Source organism: Manis javanica, chromosome 10 (genome assembly GCF_040802235.1).
Source record: "Manis javanica isolate MJ-LG chromosome 10, MJ_LKY, whole genome shotgun sequence".
Taxonomy (NCBI): domain Eukaryota; kingdom Metazoa; phylum Chordata; class Mammalia; order Pholidota; family Manidae; genus Manis; species Manis javanica.
The window spans coordinates 87,237,148-87,261,679 of record NC_133165.1 but is presented as its reverse complement, the minus strand read 5'-3'; the positions used below and the strand labels follow the sequence as shown (position 1 = coordinate 87,261,679).

Here is a 24,532-nt window from a genome sequence, read left to right as displayed (position 1 = left end):
AGCTCTGGGTTTGGATTCTGTATCTTTGCTATCTGTTGGGATTGCCTGCTGAGATCTTAGTGGGCTGCACATGGGTTGAGCCAAAGCAGTTTGAAGTCCTGGCATAGGTGAGGTGGAGATGATGTGTGGAGATAGCATGGGAGATTGGGCTTAGCAGGATGCAGGGAAGTGAAGATGGGCAGGAATGAGGTAAGGAAGGAAAGGAGAGGAAAAGGAAGATGGAAAACGTGTTAAGGTGACCCAGTGACAAAAATGTCACTGAGATGCCGTAGAGCTGTGGTATAAAGAAAGAGAATCTGTTCAGGTTGGTTTTCCCTGTAAGTTCCAGAAAAACATGACGGCTGCTTGAACAAGAGACAAGTTTATTTTTCTCTCAGGCAAAAAAATCCAGAGCTAGGATGACAGCTCTTCAGTCATTGTGCTTTCAGCTTCCCGTCTTTTTGCTCTGACATTGTATCAGTCAACAGCTATTACAGACATACTGCCCAACAAGTAACCCTAAAATTCAGTGGCTGAAAATAAGAACAGTTATTTTTTACTGGGGAATGTGGATCTGCTGGGCTTGGCTGAAACCAGCTGGGCTTGGCTGGGCTTCAGGTTGAAGGTTGGGTTGGAGCTGTTCCATGTGTCTCCTCTTCATAGGACCATATTTTTGGTCCTGGGCCATTTTATGGCTACTGGATCGTATTTTTCTTAAGGCAGATGGCAAAAGCAAGAAGGTGAGCCAAACCGCAGAAGCATATTTCAAGCTTCTGTTTGTGTCATGTCTCCTAACATTTCATTGTCCAAAACAAGTCAGACCATGTCCAGGGTCAGTGGAGCAGAGGTGTACTCCTCTCTATAATCTCAGCAGGGACAGGGAGGTAAGGTAGGGTTGTGAGACAATAAAGCAACATGCCACAGCCATCCTGACCATACCGCCTGTGAGTCCAGTCAGGCTCCTTGACCTCCAGCCGTCATTCCTGCATTCCAGTTACAGGTGGGAGGACAAGGCAAAGAACGTATTTGAAGCATATTTTCAAGAAATTGTATATACTCCTTTCTTTTACATATTATTCTCCCACACTAAAGAATATAGTCTTTATTCCAGGCACTTGCCCAATGAAAAACTGGGGGTTCTGTTACTGAGGAAGAAGAGGAGACTGGATATTGGGATTGATGACTACCAGTCTTTGCCACAGGAAATATACAGAATTTTGTGGGAAAAATAAGAATGCATATTTATAGGGACAGCAGAGTATTAGCAGTTCACCTCCTAGATGTTAACTGCTTTCAGTTATTTTTCATTCCCTGTGACCTCCAGACTCAAGAAATACACACAGAAGACCTTAAGAACTTGCTGTTCAATTATTTTTGTTGTTTTAAACCACTCTGAAAATTTCATTTTTTTAAATGTCACGCCTTCATTAATTTTCCAGAGTGAATCCAGGATTGGGCAATTTATACAGTCAAATACGTTCTGAGTCCTGGCTACATAAAAGGCTACCTCCAGTATGATATATCTGTAACTCATTATGTGGTTTCTTAGAAAGGAATTTAGCTTATTATACTTAAAATTGCAGTAGATGCTTTGTAGACTGAAGTCCAACAGTCACAGTGTTGGAGTACTTGAACCATTTTTGAGTATTTTTTTAAACTATTCATTTTGAATTAATTTTACACTTATAAAAAGTTGCCAAATAGTGTAAAGGATTCCCTATACTCTTTACCCAGCTTCCCCACCCAATATTTCAAATGATTCTGTGATTTAAGTGATTTTGTTCCAGCTGTTTCCGTATATTCAACTGAATCAACATATTTGGTAAATTAATTTGGTTATTAACCCAAGTGTAGCATCAGCATATTTGAAAACCCAGCTGGCAGTAAGTTTTGTTATATTTGAGCCATCTTAATTGGGTACAATAGAATCTTTAAGTGGCCACCAGGAAAGGCGTACAGCAACCTAACACTGTTTTCTTGAGAGTGAGAGTTCTCCCTTTTTATTTCAAAGTGTCAAACCAATGGAAAAACTGAAAGAATACTGTAATCAATACCTATAAGCCTTCCCCTAGATTTACCAATTGTTAACATTGCTTTTAATGAACTTTTTCAAAGTGAATTGCAGGCAGCATGACATTTCAGTGTAAGTACTTCAGCAGTGTACCTGCAGTGAACAGAAACATTCTCCTGAAATTTTCCTAATCAACCACAAAGCCGTTAGCTATCCTGTTAAGAAATTTAACCTTAATGTAATGGTATCATCTAATGATACACAGTCCATATTCCGATTTCTCCACTTGTTCATTGTAGTTTATTTTTTTAAAGATCCAGCATCCAGTGAAGGTCATGTATTAGATTTGACTAAATTTGCTTTAATTTAGAAGTTCCCAGCCTTATTTTGTCCTCAAGACATGGATGTTTTCAGAGAGTCCCAGCCAATTGTCCTGTAGAATGTCCCACAATATGGGTGTTACTAGTCGCTTTTAATAAAGCACTTCTGATATTTCTAATGAACTCACTCAATCCTCATAAATCGCAGATTTCTTTCTAGGCCAGATATTCATTACTGTTAAACCCACCTTTAGGATTATATCGTGATCAGAGCAGGTAGCATTACTTCTCAGTAGGAACCAATGCAGTCACTGGTCACCTCCTTGTAGTGAAAACCTCCCTATACCCCGCTGCAGGAGCCCATCTGCTCCCCTCCGCTCCAGACAGGGTCTCTCCCATGGGTCTGTTTTGTGTTTTTCTAGTACTTACTCCTCCCTGAGATGATTTATTTGTGTATAACTTTCTACTTGGCCTCCCCACTGGAATACAAGCTGGTGTCACGTTTGCTCCTGTCCCAGTGCTCTGAAGAGTCCCCAGTCAGTATTGTTGAATAAACATTTGCACTAGGTTGGGTCAGTCTGGAAATGCTTTGGAGGTATGTAGCTTGAATTACCATCTCCAGAGAGTTGATTGTCACCTTTACTTACAGGTGTGGGCCCTGCTTCTGTGATGGTTGGGAATCTGGTTGCTGGAAAACGCATAGCACAAGCTGCAGGAAGGGATCTTGGACAAATTGAAGAGAATGATTTAGTGAGGAAGGTAAGTGTTCAAGAAATGTTGATTTTTACAAACAACTCAAGGACAGAAACTGACACTTCAAGAAGTAGATGGGAGATGCATTACCCAACTTCTAAAAAGTTGCTGATCCTGATTCTTTTTTCTGCTTTATGACCTCAGCACCAGTTTCTGGCAGAGATTTTACAGTGGCGAGCCCAGGCAACTCCTGACCATGTACTCTTCATGCTGTTGAATGCCAAGGTATTAAAAATTCAGTTGTGTATCTAATCAGTCACATATTGGGGGAGTCCCTTAGGCACTCATGATCTCTTTTATCAGAAAATTTCTGTTGCCAACTACTTTATTGCTTTTTCCTTGTTTTGACATAGGAGGACTAATTGTGCAATCGACTCCAAGGTTGAAAGGAGGCCTTTTGGAGTGTTATTTAATACTGCCTCTTCTTGTGTTACAAACGCGTCATCTTTATTCAGTTCTGATAGGAACAGTGGGACCAACAGTGCAATTACATAGATCTGCAGATGTATGGAATACATTATGTCATAATACTTTTTTACCCAATTTGACTTTTAATTCTTTGATTTCCACCAGAAGGAAAATTACTTTAGACCAACATCTCAATAGACACAGTTATTCTTAGAATACACTTAAATGATTTATTGCTAAAAGATTAAAAAGTAAATTGAATATTATTCAAGAGTACATTTAATTACTACTTTCTAATAGATAGTTCACCATAGTACTATATTTTTTAAGTTATGCATTCTGTTGGAGTCTGCTGTTATTTATGTTAATGGCTGAGTCAGAGGTTTAAAAGTACTGTGACCATGGCATATAACAGTGTTTCTCACCAGCAGGGGCAATATTGGAGGGCCTTTGGAATCTCAGGGGATTTTTCCAAATTGTCCCCTGCTGCCAGGGCCCCCCTAGATTCTGATATATTTTATACACATACACATACACATATACACACACCTTTAGCATTTATATGATAAAATTAATGATAGTAATTTTCACACATGGTGAAAAGTTGTTAAAAATCTTGAGAATCATTGCTCTGGCAAAAAACTTTGAGATTTCCTTGCTCCACCTCTGCATGAAGTGGGCTTCTCTTTATGCCCATGGATTCATTAGAGGCCATGTCAATCCAGCTTGCTTCCCCTCTCCATCTCCCAGGTTGGCTACAATTAAAGCTACAGCCCCGTGAATTCTATACCCCCCAGGTATTTGTTAGTGAGCATAAGGTTAAATTTGTTTCTTGGTCAGAAAAATAGTACGTAGGGATGACTAAAAGACAGGTAGTCTGTTTATTCTCCTGCATATTCCAACATTTTACCTTGAAATAGCCCAGATCACCAGAAAGCTTAGTAACCATACAACATTATTCCCTCATGCCCAGAAAATTATTTTTACTAAAGTTTAATTTGCTGCTGTACCGTGAACCAAAAAGAGGAATGTTGTAAGAAATGGCTTTATAATTTAACCTTGACTTTAGCCAAAGGAATACTCATCTTAGTGTTATAGCCTAAATGTCCAACAATAGACAATTAGCTAAATAAATTATGGCATATCAACATGATGAAATACTATGCAGCCATTCAAAACAGTGTTATAGAAGAATATTTGATGACCCAGAAAATATTCATACAATATATGTATAAGTGGAAAAAAGTAGGGTATAAAACTTTAAAAATAATTGAATAATTACTGAAAGCTCTTTGCTGGGTGCTTTATATTTTGTAGTTCATTTTAAGGTTGAGGAAACAGAGACACAGAGACATAAAGTAACTTGGCTGATGTCACAGGGCTAAAAAGTAGTAGGATTGGGAAATCAGCTCTTTTATATGAACCCAAACTTGGTTCTGAGCCCACATTCTTAACTAATGTGCTACACAGCCTCTGGCAGGTAGTATAATATAATCCCTTAAAAAACTGTTGCATGTGAATTTATATATGATATATACTAATTTTTTAAAGAAAAACAGGAAAATCAAACTGCTAAAGTGATTTCATCTTATATTTACTTATCTATATTTTCTACGTTGAACATGTACTACTTAGTATTAGTGAAATAAAAAAGTCATTTTTAAAAGAAACAGCACATTAAATCATTTGGTATTATCCATTAAACTTGAAGATGGGCATACCCAATGACCCAGCAATTCCATTTCTAGGTCTGCACCCTACAAAAACTGATATATTTATGCGCCAGGATACATGTTTAGGAATGGCATTATCATCAACAGTAGAATGGATAAATAAATTGTCATATATTGTTCATGCAGTTAAATACTATATAGGAACAAATATGAATGAATTCTGTAGATGTGGCATAGGTGACTCTTAAAATAATTTTGGGAGAAGGAAGCAAAACATGAAAGTATATACAGCACAATTTATTTACATAAAGTTGAGTATTTCACAGGTGGTAAAATGAGAAAAAAAGAAAGAAATCAGTGGTTAACATTACAAAGTCAAGATAGTAGTTAGCTAAGGAGGGAAAGAGAAGGCTGGGGTGGCAGGGAGGCCACCTGTGGGGGTGCTTTTGAGCAGCTGGCAGTGGTCTTTTTCATGTCATGCTGGTTCCTTACACAGATGCTTGCTTTGTAATTTCCCATTAACTGTACGTCCATATTTTAAGCCCTTTCACATGTGTGCTATATTCTACACGTGAAATGGGGGTCAGAAAGCCCAGTGCAGTGAAACTTGAATTAACAGTAAGGATATTTATGAAGGCCTGCAGGAGAAGGTATTCTCAGGATCAGAAATAGTTGGCCATCCCCTAATGTGCTAATCTTTATTATTAGCTAGTAGACTCTGATTCCTTGTTACTGTCTTTGTTATGTCTTTGCATTGGAAACTCAGCCAAATTTGTGTTATGTGTGCAGCAAATCACATGACCAGCATTTATTGTCTGGAGCTTACTCCTGCCCTCATCCTACTTTTATTTCCTTTATTTTCCTTCCCTTTACTATTATTTCCTCATTTAAATAAATAATTTCTATATTTATATATTTGAAGCTACCTTACAAGAAAGACTATAAATACATATGTTTGATTTAAGTTAATATCAATATTCCCTAAGTACCTTCAGACATTGAACAAGAAAAGGAATATACCACATATGTCTTTGGTACCAGGGAATTTTCACTGGAATTGATTTCCTTGCTAAGGAATCTACCAGGCATAATCCTTTCCTTTTAAATGTCAAGTTGGCTCTACTTGTTACTGTTATATTTCCTGAGTTTTGACCCACTTATGTGTTTTGTGTTTAAAGGGAACTACAGTGTGCACAGCCAGTTGCCTTCAGCTTCACAAGCGAGCAGAGAGGATCGCGTCAGTCCTTGGTGATAAGGGACATCTGAATGCGGGAGACAACGTGGTGTTGCTCTATCCGCCTGGTAAGTGTTGGGTTGGTAGACTAAACTTAAGCCCGTAAGCCCCACTGCCAGATGACAAACTGTAAGAGGACAGAGATTTGGGGCCAGCAGACAGGACCACGTAGGCTGAGCGCTTCCCAGTCCCAGGAGACAGGCACACAGGCACATGGGAGCCCGGCCGCAGTGGCTCTGCTGGAACCACATGGGTCGCATCTCCTCTAATATTTTCTGTATGCTATCTAGCATAATTCCTGGCATTCTGTTAACTATTGAATGAGTGAATGAAAAGACTTCCTGACCTTTGGAAACCCTCAAAAGAGATGCCTTGTTTCTAGGATTGTTCAGGAACTGAACCATTTCACCCAGGTCCAAATGTGCACAGCCTCTTTTGACACCACATTCTTCATATGCTTGACATTTAGCATTCCAAGATTATTGCTGTTTTCTTCTTCCTTGCTCTAATTTAATTCAGTAACTTTTTCACAGTAACAGGGACTCAGAATCGTTGGATGACAGTTTGGTGTAAATATTCAGACTTCCAGTGAAATACTTGAATTGTCCCTTTCTTTATTCTCTCATGCTACCTAACCCTCTCGTATGTCTAGCCTTCTTTTGGTTTTTTATCCCCCCTTACTTCTTTTTGTTCTGTGACCCTCCCTATGCTATTTTATTGACAATGATACTAAGATTTCTGAAAAGGTCATCTGGCAAAGGAATCCCTCCTGCAGTATTCCTGTGAGATTGTCTTCCATCCACCAGTTAATGACAAAGGTGATGGAGCAGAGCACTTCCCAAGGAAACCACCCTCCACATCCTGATACTGTAGTCTTCTTCACAGTGAATCACGCTCTGCCTCCCTAACGCCTGCACCCACTGAGGGAGCAACATCGCAGAAGTCTCATTGCTCTTCACTATGTAGCAGCCTTCTAGATACTTCAAGAAAGCCGAGGTGTTCCTCATCCCTTCTTTCTCCATTCTTTTATTTCCCACATTAAAGCAGCCTAATTTCTGCAGTTTTTGCCTCCCAAGTAGTACCAAGTAATGATACCAAAATACCTTCCATAAGAAACCTTTTAAGAGTTTTCTTTACTTCTGACTTCCTTTCTTTTTATTTATTCTTGGCTTCTCTATAGTCAAAGTTTTATTTGATGCTTCCTTTTTTACCTTCAATTCCTTCTTAATTTAAATAGTTTCTTCTGCTAGTGTCTCTGTTAAGTTGTGGTCTAAATAACCCACCTGGCACATGATTTAATAAACTGCATAAATAAAAGATCTGCCTATTAGTTTCTTGGTGACTATAGGCAGCTAAGTGATTCTGTCTGGCAGGCATCGAGTTAATCGCTGCGTTCTATGGCTGCCTGTATGCGGGGTGCATACCTGTGACCGTCCGGCCTCCTCATGCTCAGAACCTCACTGCCACATTGCCCACTGTCCGCATGATTGTTGACGTAAGTGCCGAATGTATCTTGCCTTATCTTTGTGTCATCAACTAAGGATCCTTACTAATTTTCCAATTCTGTTGAGTCAGCAAATCAAATCTGTTTTCTGAAAACTACATCCTTTTCCTTTATCTGGCCAACCAGCACTCTCAGTGAAGGAGTATGGGAATATAGTTATTGGTAAGCTATAAAATTGTTTCTTCATCATGAACATTAAAAGGGGGCGAAGCCATCATTTGTAATTCTCCATTAGCCTTGTTTTTTTCCCCTTCATAAAAAATGTTCTGATATTTTTTCTGCATAGTAACCAAGATAATTTTATATGCCAAACTGAATTCTCCCCAGTGTTAGGTCATTTTTATTTTGTTTGGCTTTATAAATTCACTTGGTATAGTGCTGAAAGATGTCCAAATCTTGCTCTGGAGGTGGTAGACATTTCTACAGGATATGAAAATGGAGGAAAGTAAGACAAATCTGTATGTCATATCCTAATGTACTTTAGAGCAAAGAGTTACAAAATCCCAATTTAGGTAATATTTGTTTCTCTTAGAACTGCTGCTCCATCAGCAGCTGGAGTCTGTACTAGAAAAACCATAGGTGATGTCATTACAAAATCCAATTCAGCAAAATGCCCTGGTTATATTCTGCAAAATAGGCCAGAACAGCAGGGAGAAGGGTTTCCTTCCGTTGACGCAGTTGATGGGGGAAGCTGGTCACTTGCATTTCCCTGTGGAAGTGTGTGTGCAGGAGAGCTTCGTTTCTGTGGGCACACAGAGCCACTCAGATGCAGGATATGCTCTGGGTCCCTGAGTCTCACCATTTACCAGATCTCCGGAGACACCAACTCCTTTGGAGATGATCCCCTGACTCCTTCCCTTCCTTGAGGCACCACAGAATCCGTCTTCTTCGTTTTATTTTGGGCTTCGTGAATCCAAGAGATTTGGAGATTCATACTAAGATTATAGCTATGAAATATTTTGGAATCACTGTTGTAAACATTAACTTGCATTGTGAACAAGTGCATCATTCTGAGACAGTGAAGCATAACACATTTCCAGAAGGACAAGTGTAAGGGGAAACACTGAGCTCCTGTGAATGTTCTTTGAAAACTGATACTGTCCAGTATGGTGTGTGAGTGGCTCTTAGCAGCAGCCAGAACCTGTGGTGCTCCCTGGGGGCTAAGCCTCCTGGTGCTTATTTCTGTTCATGTGTTCTAGGTGAGCAAAGCAGCGTGCATTCTCACCACACAGACCTTAATGAGGTTACTGAGGTCCCGAGAGGCAGCAGCAGCTGTGGATGTGAAAACCTGGCCGACCATCATTGATACAGGTGACAAGGAGATTTGTCTAGAGCTATTGAAGGAGAAAGAACATTCACTCCCTGAGACTTCCTAGATTCTCATGCCAAAGATGTTTTTATAGCTCTTCGGTTGCAGCATATTCCATCTGCTAAGACAGAGGCAAAACTTAATTACCTAGTCAACTTGTGTTTCCAAAGAGCTGGATACTATGGAACTAGGTCCCAAGAAGCAGACTGCAGTATGCTAAGAACTCTTGAAACAAAAAATGTCTGCTGTTATTCTTGGCACCAGCAAATAGTGGTTAGGTTCTGTCGATGTGACCATATACACATGAGGCCATATAAAATATTGAGAAGATCTGATGATCCTTGACTTCCAGATGTGATATAGTTGAAACAGCATTGGACTAGGAGTCATAAGACCTGGCTCTAGTTGGAGCTATTTTTATCTTCATTTTACAGATAAGAAAACTGAGGTACAGGGAGGGAGGGGAAGTAAGTGGCAGAGCTGAAATTCAAACCCAGTCAGTTGGGCTCCATTCCCATCCTTTTAACCATTAATCTCCTCCCTACCTTTTGTGGACCACAGTGTCACATCAGGATGTGTATATGGGTTTCCGTGCAGGGTGACACATATTGGCTGCCAGGTGCTGAACTCATATTTTTTGCATTTGTTACTTAAGGACATAGGCACAGTCATAATAATGTGTGACGCAGATGGACTGAGTTGGTGGTAATGATGCAGACAGATCTACTATGATTATTGTACTTGATATTCTGAATTGTGGGCTGGGATATAGACAAAAGAAAGGTTTCTTAGGCACATGACTGACCCTACCTACCCTACACAAGGTGGGGGTAGAAAGTGACAGAGAAAATCTTTGGTTTGACCAGAGGTGGGCGCCCAGTGACACAGAGATTTAAGAGTCAGAGTCAGAATTATTTCTTGACCCAGAAAGCCAAAGCAGCCATTAAAGAGGCGTGGTTGGGGCCAGGGACATCTTTGACATCCTTGGTTTTGACTTACTTATAAAGCAGATTTGGAGGAAGGGAGAGGTATGTAAATAAATGAGCAAGGAAATAACTCCTAGTTCTAGGTTATCATTCTTAAAAATCTCCATGTTAACCTGGAGAAAAACAACTTTTAAAGCAGTCCTTGATTAGTATTACATATACTAAACTGTAGTGAACTTTAACTTGGAACCAGTGTGATAACAACTAAAGTTTTTTGAGTTTTTTGAGTTGTTTTAAAAGTTTTTGGGTGAATTAACTTCATAACAATTCCGTGAGGGTAGATACTATTACCATTTTAGAGCTAAGCAAACAGACACAAGGAGGTTACATAACTAAAGTCACATCCCAATAAATGGCAGAGCTGGGATTTGAACACCAGTAATCTGCTTTCCTTAGTCCATGTTTTCAAGTACTATGTTATGTTACCCTCACTAACCTTCTAGTAAATGCATTTACCTGATGGAGATTTGCTTGTTTTATGTTACTTGGTGGTGTCCGCAACCCAAGTCCACCTCTAGGAGTGCCATTTGTGAGCTGCTTGTTTAAATACTAAGAAGCCTAAGCTTTAGCAAATCCCAGACACTAAATTTGGCCATAGCAAAGCCACAAGAAGCGCCGTGACGTGTTATGATTTTCATGCTCCAGCATGTCTGATTGATATATGGTGTTTTCTTTTCTGCAGATGATTTACCCAGGAAAAGGTTACCTCAGCTTTATAAACCACCCACTCCAGAGATGTTGGCGTACCTTGATTTCAGTGTCTCCACAACTGGCATGCTTACAGGAGTGAAGGTACAGTAGTCTGGATATGTTCTCTCACTCGCTGATGCTGGGAAGATGCCAGGTCTGCAAAAAATAGAGATGACCACTGCTCCAGGGACTGAGATATAGAGGCCAAGTGGGTGTACCAGAGACCTGTAGGCGAAGGATCAAGGGTCCCTGCTATATTTAAATAAAAGCATTGACTCTTCCGGAATAAGTTATCCCAAAGAATTTGTGTTATGAAGTGTTCTGAACCTAGCATAGAAGCTAACAGATAAGAGTTACAGTGAAAGCCAGCATGAAATCATATATTCATATTTCGTGAAACTCAGTATTGACTAATGAACAGAATTATATTACTGTTAAGTTAGACTTAGATCAGTCTTTTTGAAACAATGAAAAATATATATCATTTTGAGGAGTCTAGGGAAATCGAAACTTCCCAGAACTATCATTAGAGCTTGATGCCAGTTCCATCCTGTTCCACGTTCCTTACCTTGCAGATGTCCCATTCCGCAGTCAATGCTCTGTGTAGAGCCATCAAGCTCCAGTGTGAGTTGTATTCTTCTCGGCAGATCGCCATCTGCCTTGACCCTTACTGTGGACTTGGCTTTGCACTTTGGTGTCTCTGCAGGTAGGAATGGAAAAGCAAACAAATGTGGGGGGATGTCTTGGCTCTGACATCTTCCCTTTGCTCCCTTACTGTGGTAAAGTTTCAGTAAAATGCTGATGTTTTCAGAATTTGTGCACCTGACATATTCTATGTACATTTAGTTTTTTTGTATTCCCTTTTTTCTCTTTTCTGTTTATTTTATACCTCTTACAAAAGGTCAGTGGTCTTGCTACCTGCTCTCTGCTCCATCCTGTCATCCTCATTTTAGGAGTGGATCCAGGCAGGAGGATGAACTTGGGTGAAATATGTCATGCTTTGCCAGCCAGAACGCACCCGCTAGGCCTGGCAGAAGGAATATGAAGAGATGGGATGACAGCATGTGGCTGGAAAGGAACATGTGTGTCCTGGCCAGATGGTCTCTTGTGGAACAGCAGACCCCCACTCCTTGCACTGTCCTCCCATGGAACCCTACATCAGACCTTCATTCTCACTTCCTCAGTGGCCATCCATCTCCATGGAGGCTTCACAGATGCCCGCAACTCCACCTCCTCCTGGGTCCCCATCTCTATTAGGATGGGACCGTTGACCCAGGGGCCCAAACGAGGCACTCAGGCATTATCTTTAACTGCTGCACATTTATGTCTCACTTGCACTTAAATGGCATGTCCTTTGGTTCAGCTGTGCCTAAGCCTGTCTATACACAAGAATCACCAGGGGAGGGGAGGTCTTTAAAAAAAAAAAAAAGAGCAAACAAATTAATGCCCTTCCCTGACCTTTTAACTTAAATCTCCAAGGGTGGAAACCATAATTCCAGTATTTTTAAATACAGGATTCTTGGGCTTCTGGTGATTCTGATATATACTCAGATTTTGGAAGTTTGAGGACTCAGAGCCATAGGTTATATATATGACACATGACTCTGCCATTCCTTCCTTTTTCTCCTGGCTGAATTGTTGGGGTTCAAGCCCTCATCATCTCTCATTTGAACTACTGCAGCCTCCCTGTCTCTCAGCCTTCTGTGTCCTGTGTCTCCCATTTCTCCTCTATGTTGCTAGTTTTGCCCCAACTTAGAGCTGCAATGACCACCTGCTGGGTAAAGTCTAAACTTCTTCATATGGTAGTTAAGCCCTGGCACAGTTTGGCCCCAAGCCTTTTGGCCTTGCTTCGCACCACTTCCCATGCATCCTGTGCCCAAGCATTTCATCCTGGGATATTATTTCTGACGACCGTAAGCATATCGTGTACTTTTATACCTTTGTTCCTTTGCACAGGCTTTTCCTCTGCCTGAAGTGCTCCCTCCACCATCCCCACTTCTTCGGCCACTATCTTAATTACTGCTCATTCTTCAAGCCCCAGCTCAAGTAACACCTCAGTGAAAAACTGCCCACCCCAGCTTTCCCAGGTTGAATGACTTGCCTGCTCTTTATTCTGTGATCTGTGTCCAGTTCATATCTCAGTTACTTTCTGTACTGCAGTCTGCTTTATACTTAGAGTTACTGTGTCTTGTGAGTTACACAGGAACAAGGCCGATTCTTAGACCTTTACATCTAATGTGACCCCCATGCTGTCCTTCATGCTCAGTAAATATGTGTTGAATTGATAGTGTTGTAAAACATCAAGCTGTCTAGGATGAATTGATCATGTCAGCTCTTGCCTTTTTTCATTGCAGTGTCTATTCAGGCCACCAGTCCATCTTAATTCCTCCTATGGAGTTAGAAAACAACCTTTTCCTCTGGCTGTCCACCGTCAACCAGTACAAAATAAGAGATACTTTCTGCTCCTATTCAGTAATGGAGCTCTGCACCAAAGGGCTTGGAAACCAAGTGGAGGTGCTAAAGGTAATAAGCAGCCACAAGGGACCAGTCCTGAGAGGCTTTAAAGAAGTGGGCCAGGCATGATGATACCCGAGTAGCAGTTGACAGACATCTGCCATTTTTTTTGTAGCCTGTCAAAAGGGTATTTTGTAAATCTCAGGAAATTTATCTCTTCAGACTCTAATTTAATGCACTCTTGCAGAATTTATTCTAAGTCCTACTTTGTGGAGATGAAGGTGAAACGGATTGGGAAGCTGAATGGAAATGACTTCATGTAAAGATGCAAGGGAATTGTAACCCCCAGTAGGATTTTTCCCAGTAGAATTTGCAACCTCAGAATATTAGAGCTTGGGACTGCCTCATAGATAAGGGTAACTCATTCATGTGTGTATCCAAGGATAGATACCTGACTGGCATATGAGAGTCAGAAAACACTGAATTATCTTTAATAGAGAAATACAACCTTAAGTAAAAAAAAAACAAGTGATTCATTCTTCAGGGGCTAGATTTCTTCTTCTCACAGTCCCATCTCTCCATTTTGAAACACGGAGAGAGAAAATGGATTTTAATACACGGTGCCTTGGCTTTTCATGAACAAAGAGACAGAGCAATGGCCCTACCTCTTCATTGCCTTTATGATACTACTAACTACAGCTTACCTGCATGTTGTCTTACAGACCAGAGGGATCAACCTATCCTGCATCCGGACGTGTGTGGTGGTGGCTGAGGAGCGGCCCCGCATTGCCCTCCAGCAGTCCTTCTCCAAGCTCTTTAAAGACATTGGTCTGTCCCCTCGGGCCGTCAGCACCACTTTTGGATCTAGAGTCAATGTAGCAGTATGTTTACAGGTGACTATCAGGCAATCTTGCTTGGTAACAAATGTAAGAGGAATGTGTGGTGCTCTGCAGCAGAGGCTTGGAAGCCAGACTACCTACTGTGAGCCCCGGTTCCACTTACTTGCAAGAGACCCTGGGCTTTTCATTTGGACTTTGCTCATCTATGAGGTGTAGATAATAGTTTGATCCTTCACAGGGTCATTTTGCAGAATCACTGAGTTCCTAGGTGCCACACCCTGGGAGCCATGCCCAGCAGTAGAGCACCAGCGTAAACGTTTACTCTTAGTAGTAGTTTTATGCTCTGTGATGATGAATCAAGATTTCTGAGTCCCATTTGAATTTTATTTATATCTTACCTTCTGTTTTTCTGTCTCCTCCATATTGTGTGTATATATATATATATATATATATATATATATATATATATATATATATATATATATATATTTAAACAAATTACAAATGAGGCTACATTCTTTTCTCTAGCCAGATGGCAACTTTGCCATGGTATTCTTGGTGGGTAAATAACAAGAAAGAGACTGAAATAATAGAGAAGAACTGAGTCTGATTTTATGTAGTGTAGAGACTAACAAGGTAAATGCAGATGTGGACAAGAGTGAGAGTACAAGAAGGTGGCATGTGCGGGCGGGTACTCTCAGGCCTTCTGTGACTGTGCTCAAGTGACTTTGAAGTAGCGTCATGATGTTTTAACCTTGGACCCTATCACGGGCTTCTTGGTGTTACCTTGGGCCAGTGCTGGTGTTCACAGTTCCGTGATGCTGGCCTGTCTTGTCCCTGCTTGAATCCAGGGATGAGGACCCTCCTCAGCCTGGAAATCTTTCAGTTCTGGCACACTCCCCCAGGGAAGGAAGAGAAAGAAGCTTGAGAAGAGAGCCAGGCCATGAGTTTCTTTCAGGTGTTGACTGCAACCCTGCCTCATCTGGTTGAAGAAAGTGAGCTTTCCAAATAGTTTGGATTATCATGTACATGGCTAAATTGTCTATTTCTTGATTCAAAAATAAGAAAAATGGAAAAACAGTTCATTTAACTTTTAAATAAATAAGGTATTGACTTATTTTTCCTTAGGGAACTTCAGGGCCTGATCCAACTACTGTGTATGTAGATCTGAAGTCATTACGACATGACAGGTACAGTAGATTTATTATGCTCATTCTGTGTTAGAGTTCCAAAGCATAAAAAGTTTGAGTCTCAAGAAAGCCAGCGCTCTCCCTCATTCCAGGAGAGGGTAAGAATGTGTTTTCAGTATTAATACCTGATAAGGTTTACATTTATAAGAAGAAAGCCTGAATTCTCACAGTCACTGCACTATTCTTTAATGTTGAGATATAATGTTTAATTCCTACCTGTATAAAAGTGTTCTGTGACATTTGATGTAAATTAAACCAAAACGGGTAGACTCTCAAAAACAAATACCACACAATTTCACTTGTATGTGGAATCTAAAAAAACAAAAAACAAGTCAGCAAACGAACAAAACTGAAGTAGGCTCATAAACACAGAGAACAGACTGGTGGTTGCCAGTGGGGAGGGGGTTTGAGGGATGGGTGAAATAGGCGAAGGAGGGAAAAAAATCAGTGAGAATGTTTGATTTCTTCTTGATCCGGGCAGTGGTCCACATGAGAGTGCATACATCTCAAAATTCATCAAGCTGTACACTAAAAAAAAAATGGATAGACTATTATCTCTGGAGTTTAAAAATAAAAGATGGGACAGACAAGATAAATAAAGCAGAATAGGGTTTTTGTAACAGCACTTTACTAGCCCTAAGGGTAAAAAGCCTCCCTCCTCCTCAGCTTACAGGAAATGTCAGCTGTGTCCCAAGGAAAGCACTGGCCCACGGGCTCGGGGACCATTTCCAGGTCCTGCTGACATTAGCCGTGGTCATTGGGGCCTCCTGGGTGGTGACTAGCGTGCCCAGCTACAGCATCTCGTGTGCAGTGATTCTCAGTCTGGGCGATTCTGCCCTCCAGAGGGCATCTGACAATGTCTGCAGACTTCAGGTTATAATAACAAGGGGGTTACTACTGACATCTAGTGGACAGAAGCCTGGGATGTTGCCAAACACCCTACAGTGTACAGGACAACCCTTCCCCCAAAATCTTAACGAAACACTCCCTGACCTAAAGCGTCAGTCAGCTGAGTGTGAGAAACTCTGCTCTAGCTGAGGAGGAGAGCCAAGTTAGAGGTCTCAGAAAGGCAGTGTGCAGTTGTAGTAGACACGGTGCAGTTATTTTTAAAAAGGCTTACTTAAAGTAACTACTGTTCTTCTGCAGGGTCCGTCTCGTGGAACGGGGTGCCCCACAGAGCTTGCTCCTCTCAGAGTCTGGAAAGGTGATTTCTTCTGTTAAACTTGGGGAAGGTGGTCTGTGTGGAGAAGTAGTTCGTTTTAAAGAAGACTTAAGCCATATAATGTATTAGTAATTACACCAAGACTAAATTGAAATCTAAAGATAATTCTGTAATTTCAATTTAGCGAATTCAAAGCTCATAGATAAGAACAATACTAGATTTGAAACTTTTATTTCCATAGATTTTTTTAAAAAAATCCAACAAGCAGTGTTGTGTTAGGCTTATTTGACAACCAGCAAAATTCAATGTTTGTTATATTCTAGGTGGAGAGATGAGCAACAGTTACAAAGAGCCAGTTTTATCTTTATAAATGTTACAAGGAGAAATGTAAGGTGGCAGTGGTTTCAGATCAGGGAAGACACACATATTTAAAGTTGAAAAAGAAGTCAAAATGGGGAAGAGATTAAAGATATTCAAGAGTGATTATGGGGATAAAATTTCTTAGAATGAGGCTTTAAAATGTACAAAACTGGTGGCTGACATGGGGGTGGGGGCGAGGATGGGTATAAAGAGTACAAACTTCCAATTATAAAATAAATAAAAGTACAACATAAGGTGTGCAGTAATACTGGAATGACTGTATGGTGACAGGTAGTACCTACACTTAGGATGGCGAGCATTTTGTGATGTATATAATTGTCCAATCACTTTGTTGTGCACTAGAAACTACTTCAAGCCTCTGCTGCATGTCAGTTATACCTCAGTAAAATAACAGAGTCTGAAAAAAAATGATTAAAAAAAAAATAGAACCCTGGAAAAGGTATCACAATGAACTCCTGGTTATTGTAGTGCCAGGAAGTTAGGAAGAGCTCACCAAAAAAAAATTCCAGGAGAGATTTTGTAATTGCGGTAATCCATTCAGGCTGCTACAACAGGACACCACAGACTGGGTGGCTTACAAACAACAGAGACTTAGTTCTCAATGTTTAGAGGCTGGAAGTCCAAGATCAAGGTGCCGGTAGATTCTGGTAAGGGGTTTCTGGTTCATAGATGGCCGTCTTGTTTCTGTGTCCTCACATGGCAGAAGGGGTGAGGAAAAGCTCTGGCTGTCTTTTATAAGGTCACTCTTCCCATTCATGGGGGCTCTGCCCTCATGACTGCATTACTCTCTAAAGCCCCAGTTCCTAATACCATCACAATGGGGATTAGGTTTCAATACACAAATTTGGCGGCGCGGAGACAGGGGAGGAGGGCGCGTTTCACAGATCTTCACTCTCTAGCAGTCCCACCTCTTTCCTTTGGTAACCGCTAGTTCCTTAGATTCTGTGAGTCTGCTGCTGTTTTGTTCCTTCAGATTTGCTTTGTTGTTATACTCCACCAATGAGTGAAATCATTTGGTACTTCTCTTTCTCTGCCTGGCTTATTTCACTGAGCCTAATACCCTCTAGCTCCATCCATGTTGTTGCAAATGGTAGGATTTCTTTTCTTCTTATGGCTGAATAATATTCCATTGTGTATATTTACATCTTCTTTATTCATCTACTGATGGACAGTAGGTTGCTTCCATATGTTGGCTATTGTAAATAGTGCTGTGATAAACATAGGGATGCATCTCTTTTAAATCATAGATCTTGTTATCTTTGGGTAAATTCCAAGGAGTGGAATTCCTGGGTCAAATGGTATTTCTATTTGTAGTTTTTTGAGGAACCTCCATATTGCTTCCCACAATAGTTGAACTAATTTACATTACCACCAGCCGTGTAGGAGGGTTCCCCTTTCTCTGCATCCCCACCAGCATTTATTGTTCCTTGTCTCTTGAATGTTGGCCATCCTAACTAATGTGAGGTGATATCTCATTGTGGTTTTAATTTGCATTTCCCCTGATAATTAGTGATGTGGAGCATCTTTTCATGTGCCTGTTGGCCACCTGAATTTCTTTGGAGAAGTGTTTGTTAAGATCCTTTGCCTGTTTTTTAATCAGGTTATTTGCTTTTTGGGTGTTGATGCATTTGAGCTCTTTATATATTTTAGATGTTAACCCCTTGTCGAATATGTTGTTAACGAAAATATTCTCCCATATTGTACGATGCCTTTTTGTTCTGCTGATGGCATCCTTTGCTGTACAGAAGTTTTTTAGATTGATATAGTCCCATTTGTTCATTTTGGCTTTTGTTTCCCTTGCCCGAAGAGATGCGATCAGGAAAAAGTTGCTCATGTTTATTTCAAGAGTTTTGCATATGTTTTCTTCTAAGAGTTTTATGGTTTCATGACTTACATTGAGGTCTTTGATCCATTTCGAGTTTACTTTTGTGTACGGAGTTAAACAGTAATCCAGTGTCATTCTCTTACATGTAGCTGTCCAGTTTTGCCAACACCAGTTGTTGAAGAGGCTGTCGTTTCCCCCTTGTATATCCATGGCTCCTTTATCATATATTAATTGGCTGTATATGTTTGGGTTTATATCAGGGCTCTCTATTCTGTTCCATTGATCTATGGGTCTGTTCTTGTGCCAGTACACATTGTTTTGATTACTATGGCTTTCTAGTAGAGCTTGAAGTTGAGGAGCATAATCCCTCTGCTTTACTCTCAAGATTGCTTTGGCTCTTCAGGGTCTTTGTGGTTCCATATGAACTTTGGGATTATTTGTTCTAGTTCACTGAAAAATGCTGTTGGTATTTTGATAGGAATTGCATTGACTCTGTAGACTGCTTTAGGCAGGATGGCCATTTTAACAATATTAATCATTCCTATCCCTGAGCACAGGATGTGTTTCCCTTTATTGGTGTCTTCTTTAATTTCTCTGATGTGTGTCTTCTAGTTTTCAGGGTATAGGTCTTTCACCTCCTTGGTTAAGTTTATTCCTAGGTATTTTATTCTTTTTGATGTAACTGTGAATGGAATTATTTTCTTGATTTCTGTTTCTGCTAGTTCATCTTTAGTATATAGGAATGCCACAGATTTCTGCATATTAATTTTGTATCCTGCAACTTTGCTGGATTTAGTTATTAGTTCTAGTAGTTTTGGGTGGATTCTTTAGGGTTTTTTATGTACAACATCATGTCACCTGCAAACAGTGACAGTTTAACTTCTTTCTTACCAATCTGGATGCCTTTTATTTCTTTGTGTTGTCTGATTGCCATGGCTAGGACCTCCAATACTATGTTGAAAAAAGTGGGGAGAGTAGGCAACCTTCTCTTGTTCCCAATCTTAGAGGAAAAGCTTTCAGCTTTTCACCATTAAGTATAATGTTGGCTGTAGGTTTGTCATATATGGCCTTTATTATGTTGAGGTACTTGTTCTTTATGTCCATTTTGTTGAGAGTTTTAATCATGAATGGATGTTGAATTTTGTCGAATGCTTTTTCAGCATCTATGGAGATGATCATGTGATTTTTGTCTTTTTTGTTGATGTGTATGATGTTGATGGATTTTCTAATATTGTACCATCCTTGCATCCCTGGAATAAATCCCACTTGATCATGATCATGATGGATGATCTTTTTGATATATTTTTGAATTTGGTTTGCTAATATTTTGTTGAGTATTTTTCCATCTATGTTCATCAGAGATACTCGTGTGTAATTTTCTCTTTTTGTGGTGTCTTTGTCTGGTTTTGGTATTAGAGTGATGCTGGCTTCATAGAATGAATTTGGAAGTATTTCCTCCTCTTCTACTTTTTGGAAAACTTTGAGGAGGTTGAATATTAGGTCTTCTCTAAATGTATAATAAATTTCAGTGGTGAAGCCCTCTGGTCTGGGTGTTTTGTTCTTGGGTAGTTTTCTGATTACCAATTCAATTTTATTACTGGTAATTGGTCTATTCAGACTTTCTGTTTCTTCCTGGGTCAGACTTGGAAGGTTGTATTTTTCTATAAAGTTGTCCATTTCTTCTAGATTATCAAATTTGTTAGCATATAATTGTTCATAGTATTCTCTTATAATTCTGTGTATTTCAGTGGTGTCTGTAGGGATTTTTCCCTTCTCATTTCTGATTCTCTTTAAGTCTGGCTAGGGTTTTACCTGTTTTGTTTATTTTCTCTTGGTTTCATTCTTTCTATCATTTTTCTCAATTTTATTTATTTCTTCTCTGATCTTTAATACGTCCCTTGTTCTACTGACTTTGGGCCTCATTTCTTCTTTTTCCAGTTTCATTAATTGTGAATTCAGACTGTTCATTTGGGATTGTTCTTCCTTCTTTGAATAGACTTGAATTGCTGTATACGTTCCTCTTAGAACTACCTTCGCTGCATCCCACAGGTTTCGGGGTGTTGAGTTGTTTTCATTTGTCTCCATATATTACTTGATTTCTGTTTTTATTTGCTCAGTGACCCATTGATTATTTAGGAACATGTTGTTAAGTCTCCCATCTTTGCATAATTTATTCCTAGTTTCATGTCTTTGTGGTTTGAGAAGCTGGTTCGTACAATTTCAGTCCTACTGAATTTACTGAGGCTATTTTTGTGTCCTAGTATGTGATCTATTCTGGAAAATGTTCCATGTGCACTTGAGAAGAATGTGTATCTTGCTGCTTTTGGGTGGAGTGTTCTGTAGATGTCTGTTAGGTCCATCTGTTCTAATGTGTTGTTCAGTGCCTCTGTCTCCTTATTAACTGTCTGGTTGATCTGTCCTTTGGAGTGAGTGGTGTGTTGAAGTCTCCTAAAATGAATGCATTGCATTCTATTTCCCCCTTTAAATCTGTTAGTATTTGTTTATGTATGTACATGCCTCTATGTTGGTTGCATATATATTTAGAATGGTTATATCCTCTTGTTGGACTGACCCCTTTATCATTACGTAATGTCCTTCTTTGTCTCTTGTTACTTTGTTTTGAAGTCTATTTTGTCTGATACAAGGACTGCAACTCCTGCTTTTTTCTCCCTTTTAGTTGTATGAAATAGCTTTTTCCATCCCTTCACTTTTAGTCTGTGTATGTCTTTGGGTTTGAAGTCTCTTGTAGGCAGTATATAGATGGGTCTTGTTTTTTATCCATTCAGTGACTCTGTGTCTTTTAATTGGTACATTCAGACCATTTACATTTAGGGTGATTATCGATAGATATGTACTTATTGCCATTGCAGGCTTTATATTTGTGGTTACCAAAAGTGCAAGGGCAGCTTCCTTATTATCTAACAATCTTTCTTAAATTGCTTATTACTTTATTTCAAATACAATCTAAAGGTTCTTTTTTTTCCCTCCCATCTTTTTCTTCCTCCTCCTCTGTTTATATATTAGGTGTCATATTCTGTATTCTTTGTCTATCCCTTGACTGACTTTGGGGATAGTTGATTTGATTTTGCATCTGCTTAGTAATTAATTGGTTTGCTTCCTTTACTATGGTTTTATTTTCTCTGGTGATGCCCTTTAGCCTTAGGAGCACTTCCATCTAGAGCACTCCCTCCAAAATACACTGTAGAGACAGTTTGTGGGAGGTAAATTCCCTCAACTTTTGCTTAACTGGAAATTGTTTAATCCTTCCTTCAAATTTACATGATAATCTTGCCAGGTAGAGTATTCTTGATTTAAAGCCCTTCTGTTTCATTGCATTTAATATATCATGCCACTCCCTTCTGACCTGTAAGGTTCCTGCTGAGAAGTCTGATGATAGCCTGATGGGCTTTCCTTTGTGTGTGATCTTTTTTCTCTCTCTGGCTGCTTTTAATACTCTGTGCTTGTCCTTAATCTTTGCCATTTTAATTACTATGTGTCTTGGTGTTGTCTTCCTTGGGTCCCTTGTGTTAGGAGATCTGTGCACCTCCATGGCCTGAGAGTATATTTCTTTTTCCAGATTGGGGAAGTTTTCAGCAATTATTTCCTCAAAGAGGCTTTCTATCCCTTTTTCTCTCTCTTCCTCTGGTACCCCTATAATGTGAATATTTTTCCGTTTGGATTGCGCACACAGTTCTCTTAATATTCTTTCATTCTTAGAGATCCTTTTATCTCTCTGTGCCTCAGCTTCTTTATATTTCTGTTCTCTAGTTTCTGTTTAATTTACTGTCTCCTCTACTTCATCTAATCTGCTTTTAAATCCCTCAATTGTTTCATTTCATATACTGTATTTTTCAAAGTTTCTATCTCTTTCTTGACGCCCTCCCTGAGGTCTTGCGCTCCCCTGAGGTCTGTAGCTCCATGCGCATGTTTATGATTTTTATTTTGAAATCTTTATCAGGAAGATTGGTGATTTTGGTTTCACTTTGCTCTCTTTCTGGTGTTTGAGGGATTTTGGTTCGTACCAGGTTCTTTTGCCATTTCGTATTTCCAGTGATTACTATGGAATAATAACTTTGTGTCCGCAGTGCCCTCTAGTGCCCCGAAGCTCTACTGTCTGGAGCTGCCCAGCCTCTGGAGCCATGGTGGGTGTCACAGGCAGGGCCTGCCCGGAGGAAAGAGCTCTGTCCTGCTTCCTGGCCACAGTGCCTGCTTCCACTATCAGGCCAATGGGCCAAGTGTGCTGGAAGGAGCCTTTATGCTACACCCTTGTAGCTGCTGTAGGCGGAGCTGCCCTCTGGCTTGCCTGGCGCAGTGGCGGGGGCAACAGGTTTGTGAACTGGTGCCAGCTGGGATGAAGGTGCAGCAGGCTGCATTGCGTATCACAGTGGGGAGCCTCAGCACATGTCACCAGCCAGAGGGATTGAGTGCCTGAAGCTCCTGAAAGTTCCCAAGCTTTTGGGCTTTGTGTGTTGGAACAATTTTGTCTACCTGCCCTTTCTCCTGAGCAGCAAGCTTTGTGCAATCCTTGCCCCTTTAGCAGCCCTCTCACTGTTGGGAAGTCTTTCAAAATCCCTGCCTTTCTTTTGTCCCAGAGCAGCCAGTTATGGGTACCTGTTCTCAACAAGTGGCTGGAATCTCAGTCCCTCTGAGAATTCCACTTCTCTTTGCTTTCCAACTTCTCTAATCTCCAGAGCATCATGTAATGTGGGTTCGTGCTCCTCGAGTAGTTTTCTAGGGGTGGGTATTTAGCAGTCCTGGGTTTCTATTCCCTCCCTGCTCCATTTCTTTTCCTCCCACTGGTGAGCTGGGGTGGGGGGAGGGCTTGGGTCCCACTGGATCATGACTTTGCTACTTTACCCTTTTTTTTTTTTTTTTTTTTTTTTTTGAGAGGGCATCTCTCATATTTATTGATCAAATGGTTGTTAACAACAATAAAATTCAGTATAGGGGGGTCAATGCTCAATGTACAATCATTAATCCATCTCAAGCCTAATTCTCGTCAGTCTCCAATCTTCTGAAGCATAACGAACAAGTTCTTACATGGTGAACGAATTCTTACAGAGTGAATAAATTCTTACATGGTGAACAGTACAAGGGCATTCATCACAGAAACTTTCGGTTTTGATCATGCAATATGACCTATAAACCATCAGGTCAAATATGAATATTCATTTGATTTTTGTACTTGATTTATATGTTGATCCCACATTTCTCCTATTATTATTATTATTATTATTATTTTTAATAAAATGCTGAAGTGGTAGGTAGATGCAAGATAAAGGTAGAAAACATAGTTTAGTGCTGTAAGAAGGCAAATGTAGATGATCAGATGATCAGGTGTGTGCCTATGGACTAAGTATTAATCCAGGCTAGACAAGGGCAGCAAGACATCCACGGATGCAGAAGATTTCTCTCAAAGCAGGGGGGGTGAGGTTCTGAGCCTCACCTCTGTTGATCCCCAAATTCTCACCTGATGGCCCCCCTGCGACTGTGCCTGTCTTAGGTTGTTCCTCCCTTGAGGAATCTTACCCGTCTCTGGCTAACCAGTCATCTTCCGGGGCCATACAGGGAAATGTAAAGTTGGTAAGTGAGAGAGAAGCCATATTGTTTGCAAAGGTTAGCTTTTTACTTCTTTACAGATTTATGCCCTGTGGCTTCTATGCCCAGCACTTGTCTCGAGGTATCTTTACCACCTGGAGGAATTATGATACTCGGTAAATTCGATATGAGGCACGAATTCTATTTAAGGTTTGTAATTAGGAAGGAAGAAGAAAAGCTATAGATGTAGCATATGAAGGAAACTTGGGAGGATTG

General features: G+C 40.2%; 1 protein-coding gene across 3 annotated transcripts in view; it reads left to right on the top strand.

The window, feature by feature from the left end:
- DIP2B (disco interacting protein 2 homolog B) overlaps positions 1–24,532 on the top strand; it is a 242,338-nt gene that overhangs the window by 204,160 nt on the left and 13,646 nt on the right. For all 3 annotated transcript variants that reach the window (XM_036992561.2, XM_036992559.2, XM_036992557.2), the window contains 11 exons: positions 2,960–3,069; positions 3,208–3,288; positions 6,323–6,446; positions 7,752–7,873; positions 9,082–9,193; positions 10,860–10,969; positions 11,443–11,573; positions 13,222–13,390; positions 14,044–14,214; positions 15,289–15,350; positions 16,497–16,554. In XM_036992561.2, coding sequence (XP_036848456.1) covers positions 2,960–3,069; positions 3,208–3,288; positions 6,323–6,446; positions 7,752–7,873; positions 9,082–9,193; positions 10,860–10,969; positions 11,443–11,573; positions 13,222–13,390; positions 14,044–14,214; positions 15,289–15,350; positions 16,497–16,554 — 1,250 coding nt within the window. The remainder of the gene's footprint in view (positions 1–2,959; positions 3,070–3,207; positions 3,289–6,322; positions 6,447–7,751; positions 7,874–9,081; positions 9,194–10,859; positions 10,970–11,442; positions 11,574–13,221; positions 13,391–14,043; positions 14,215–15,288; positions 15,351–16,496; positions 16,555–24,532) is intronic.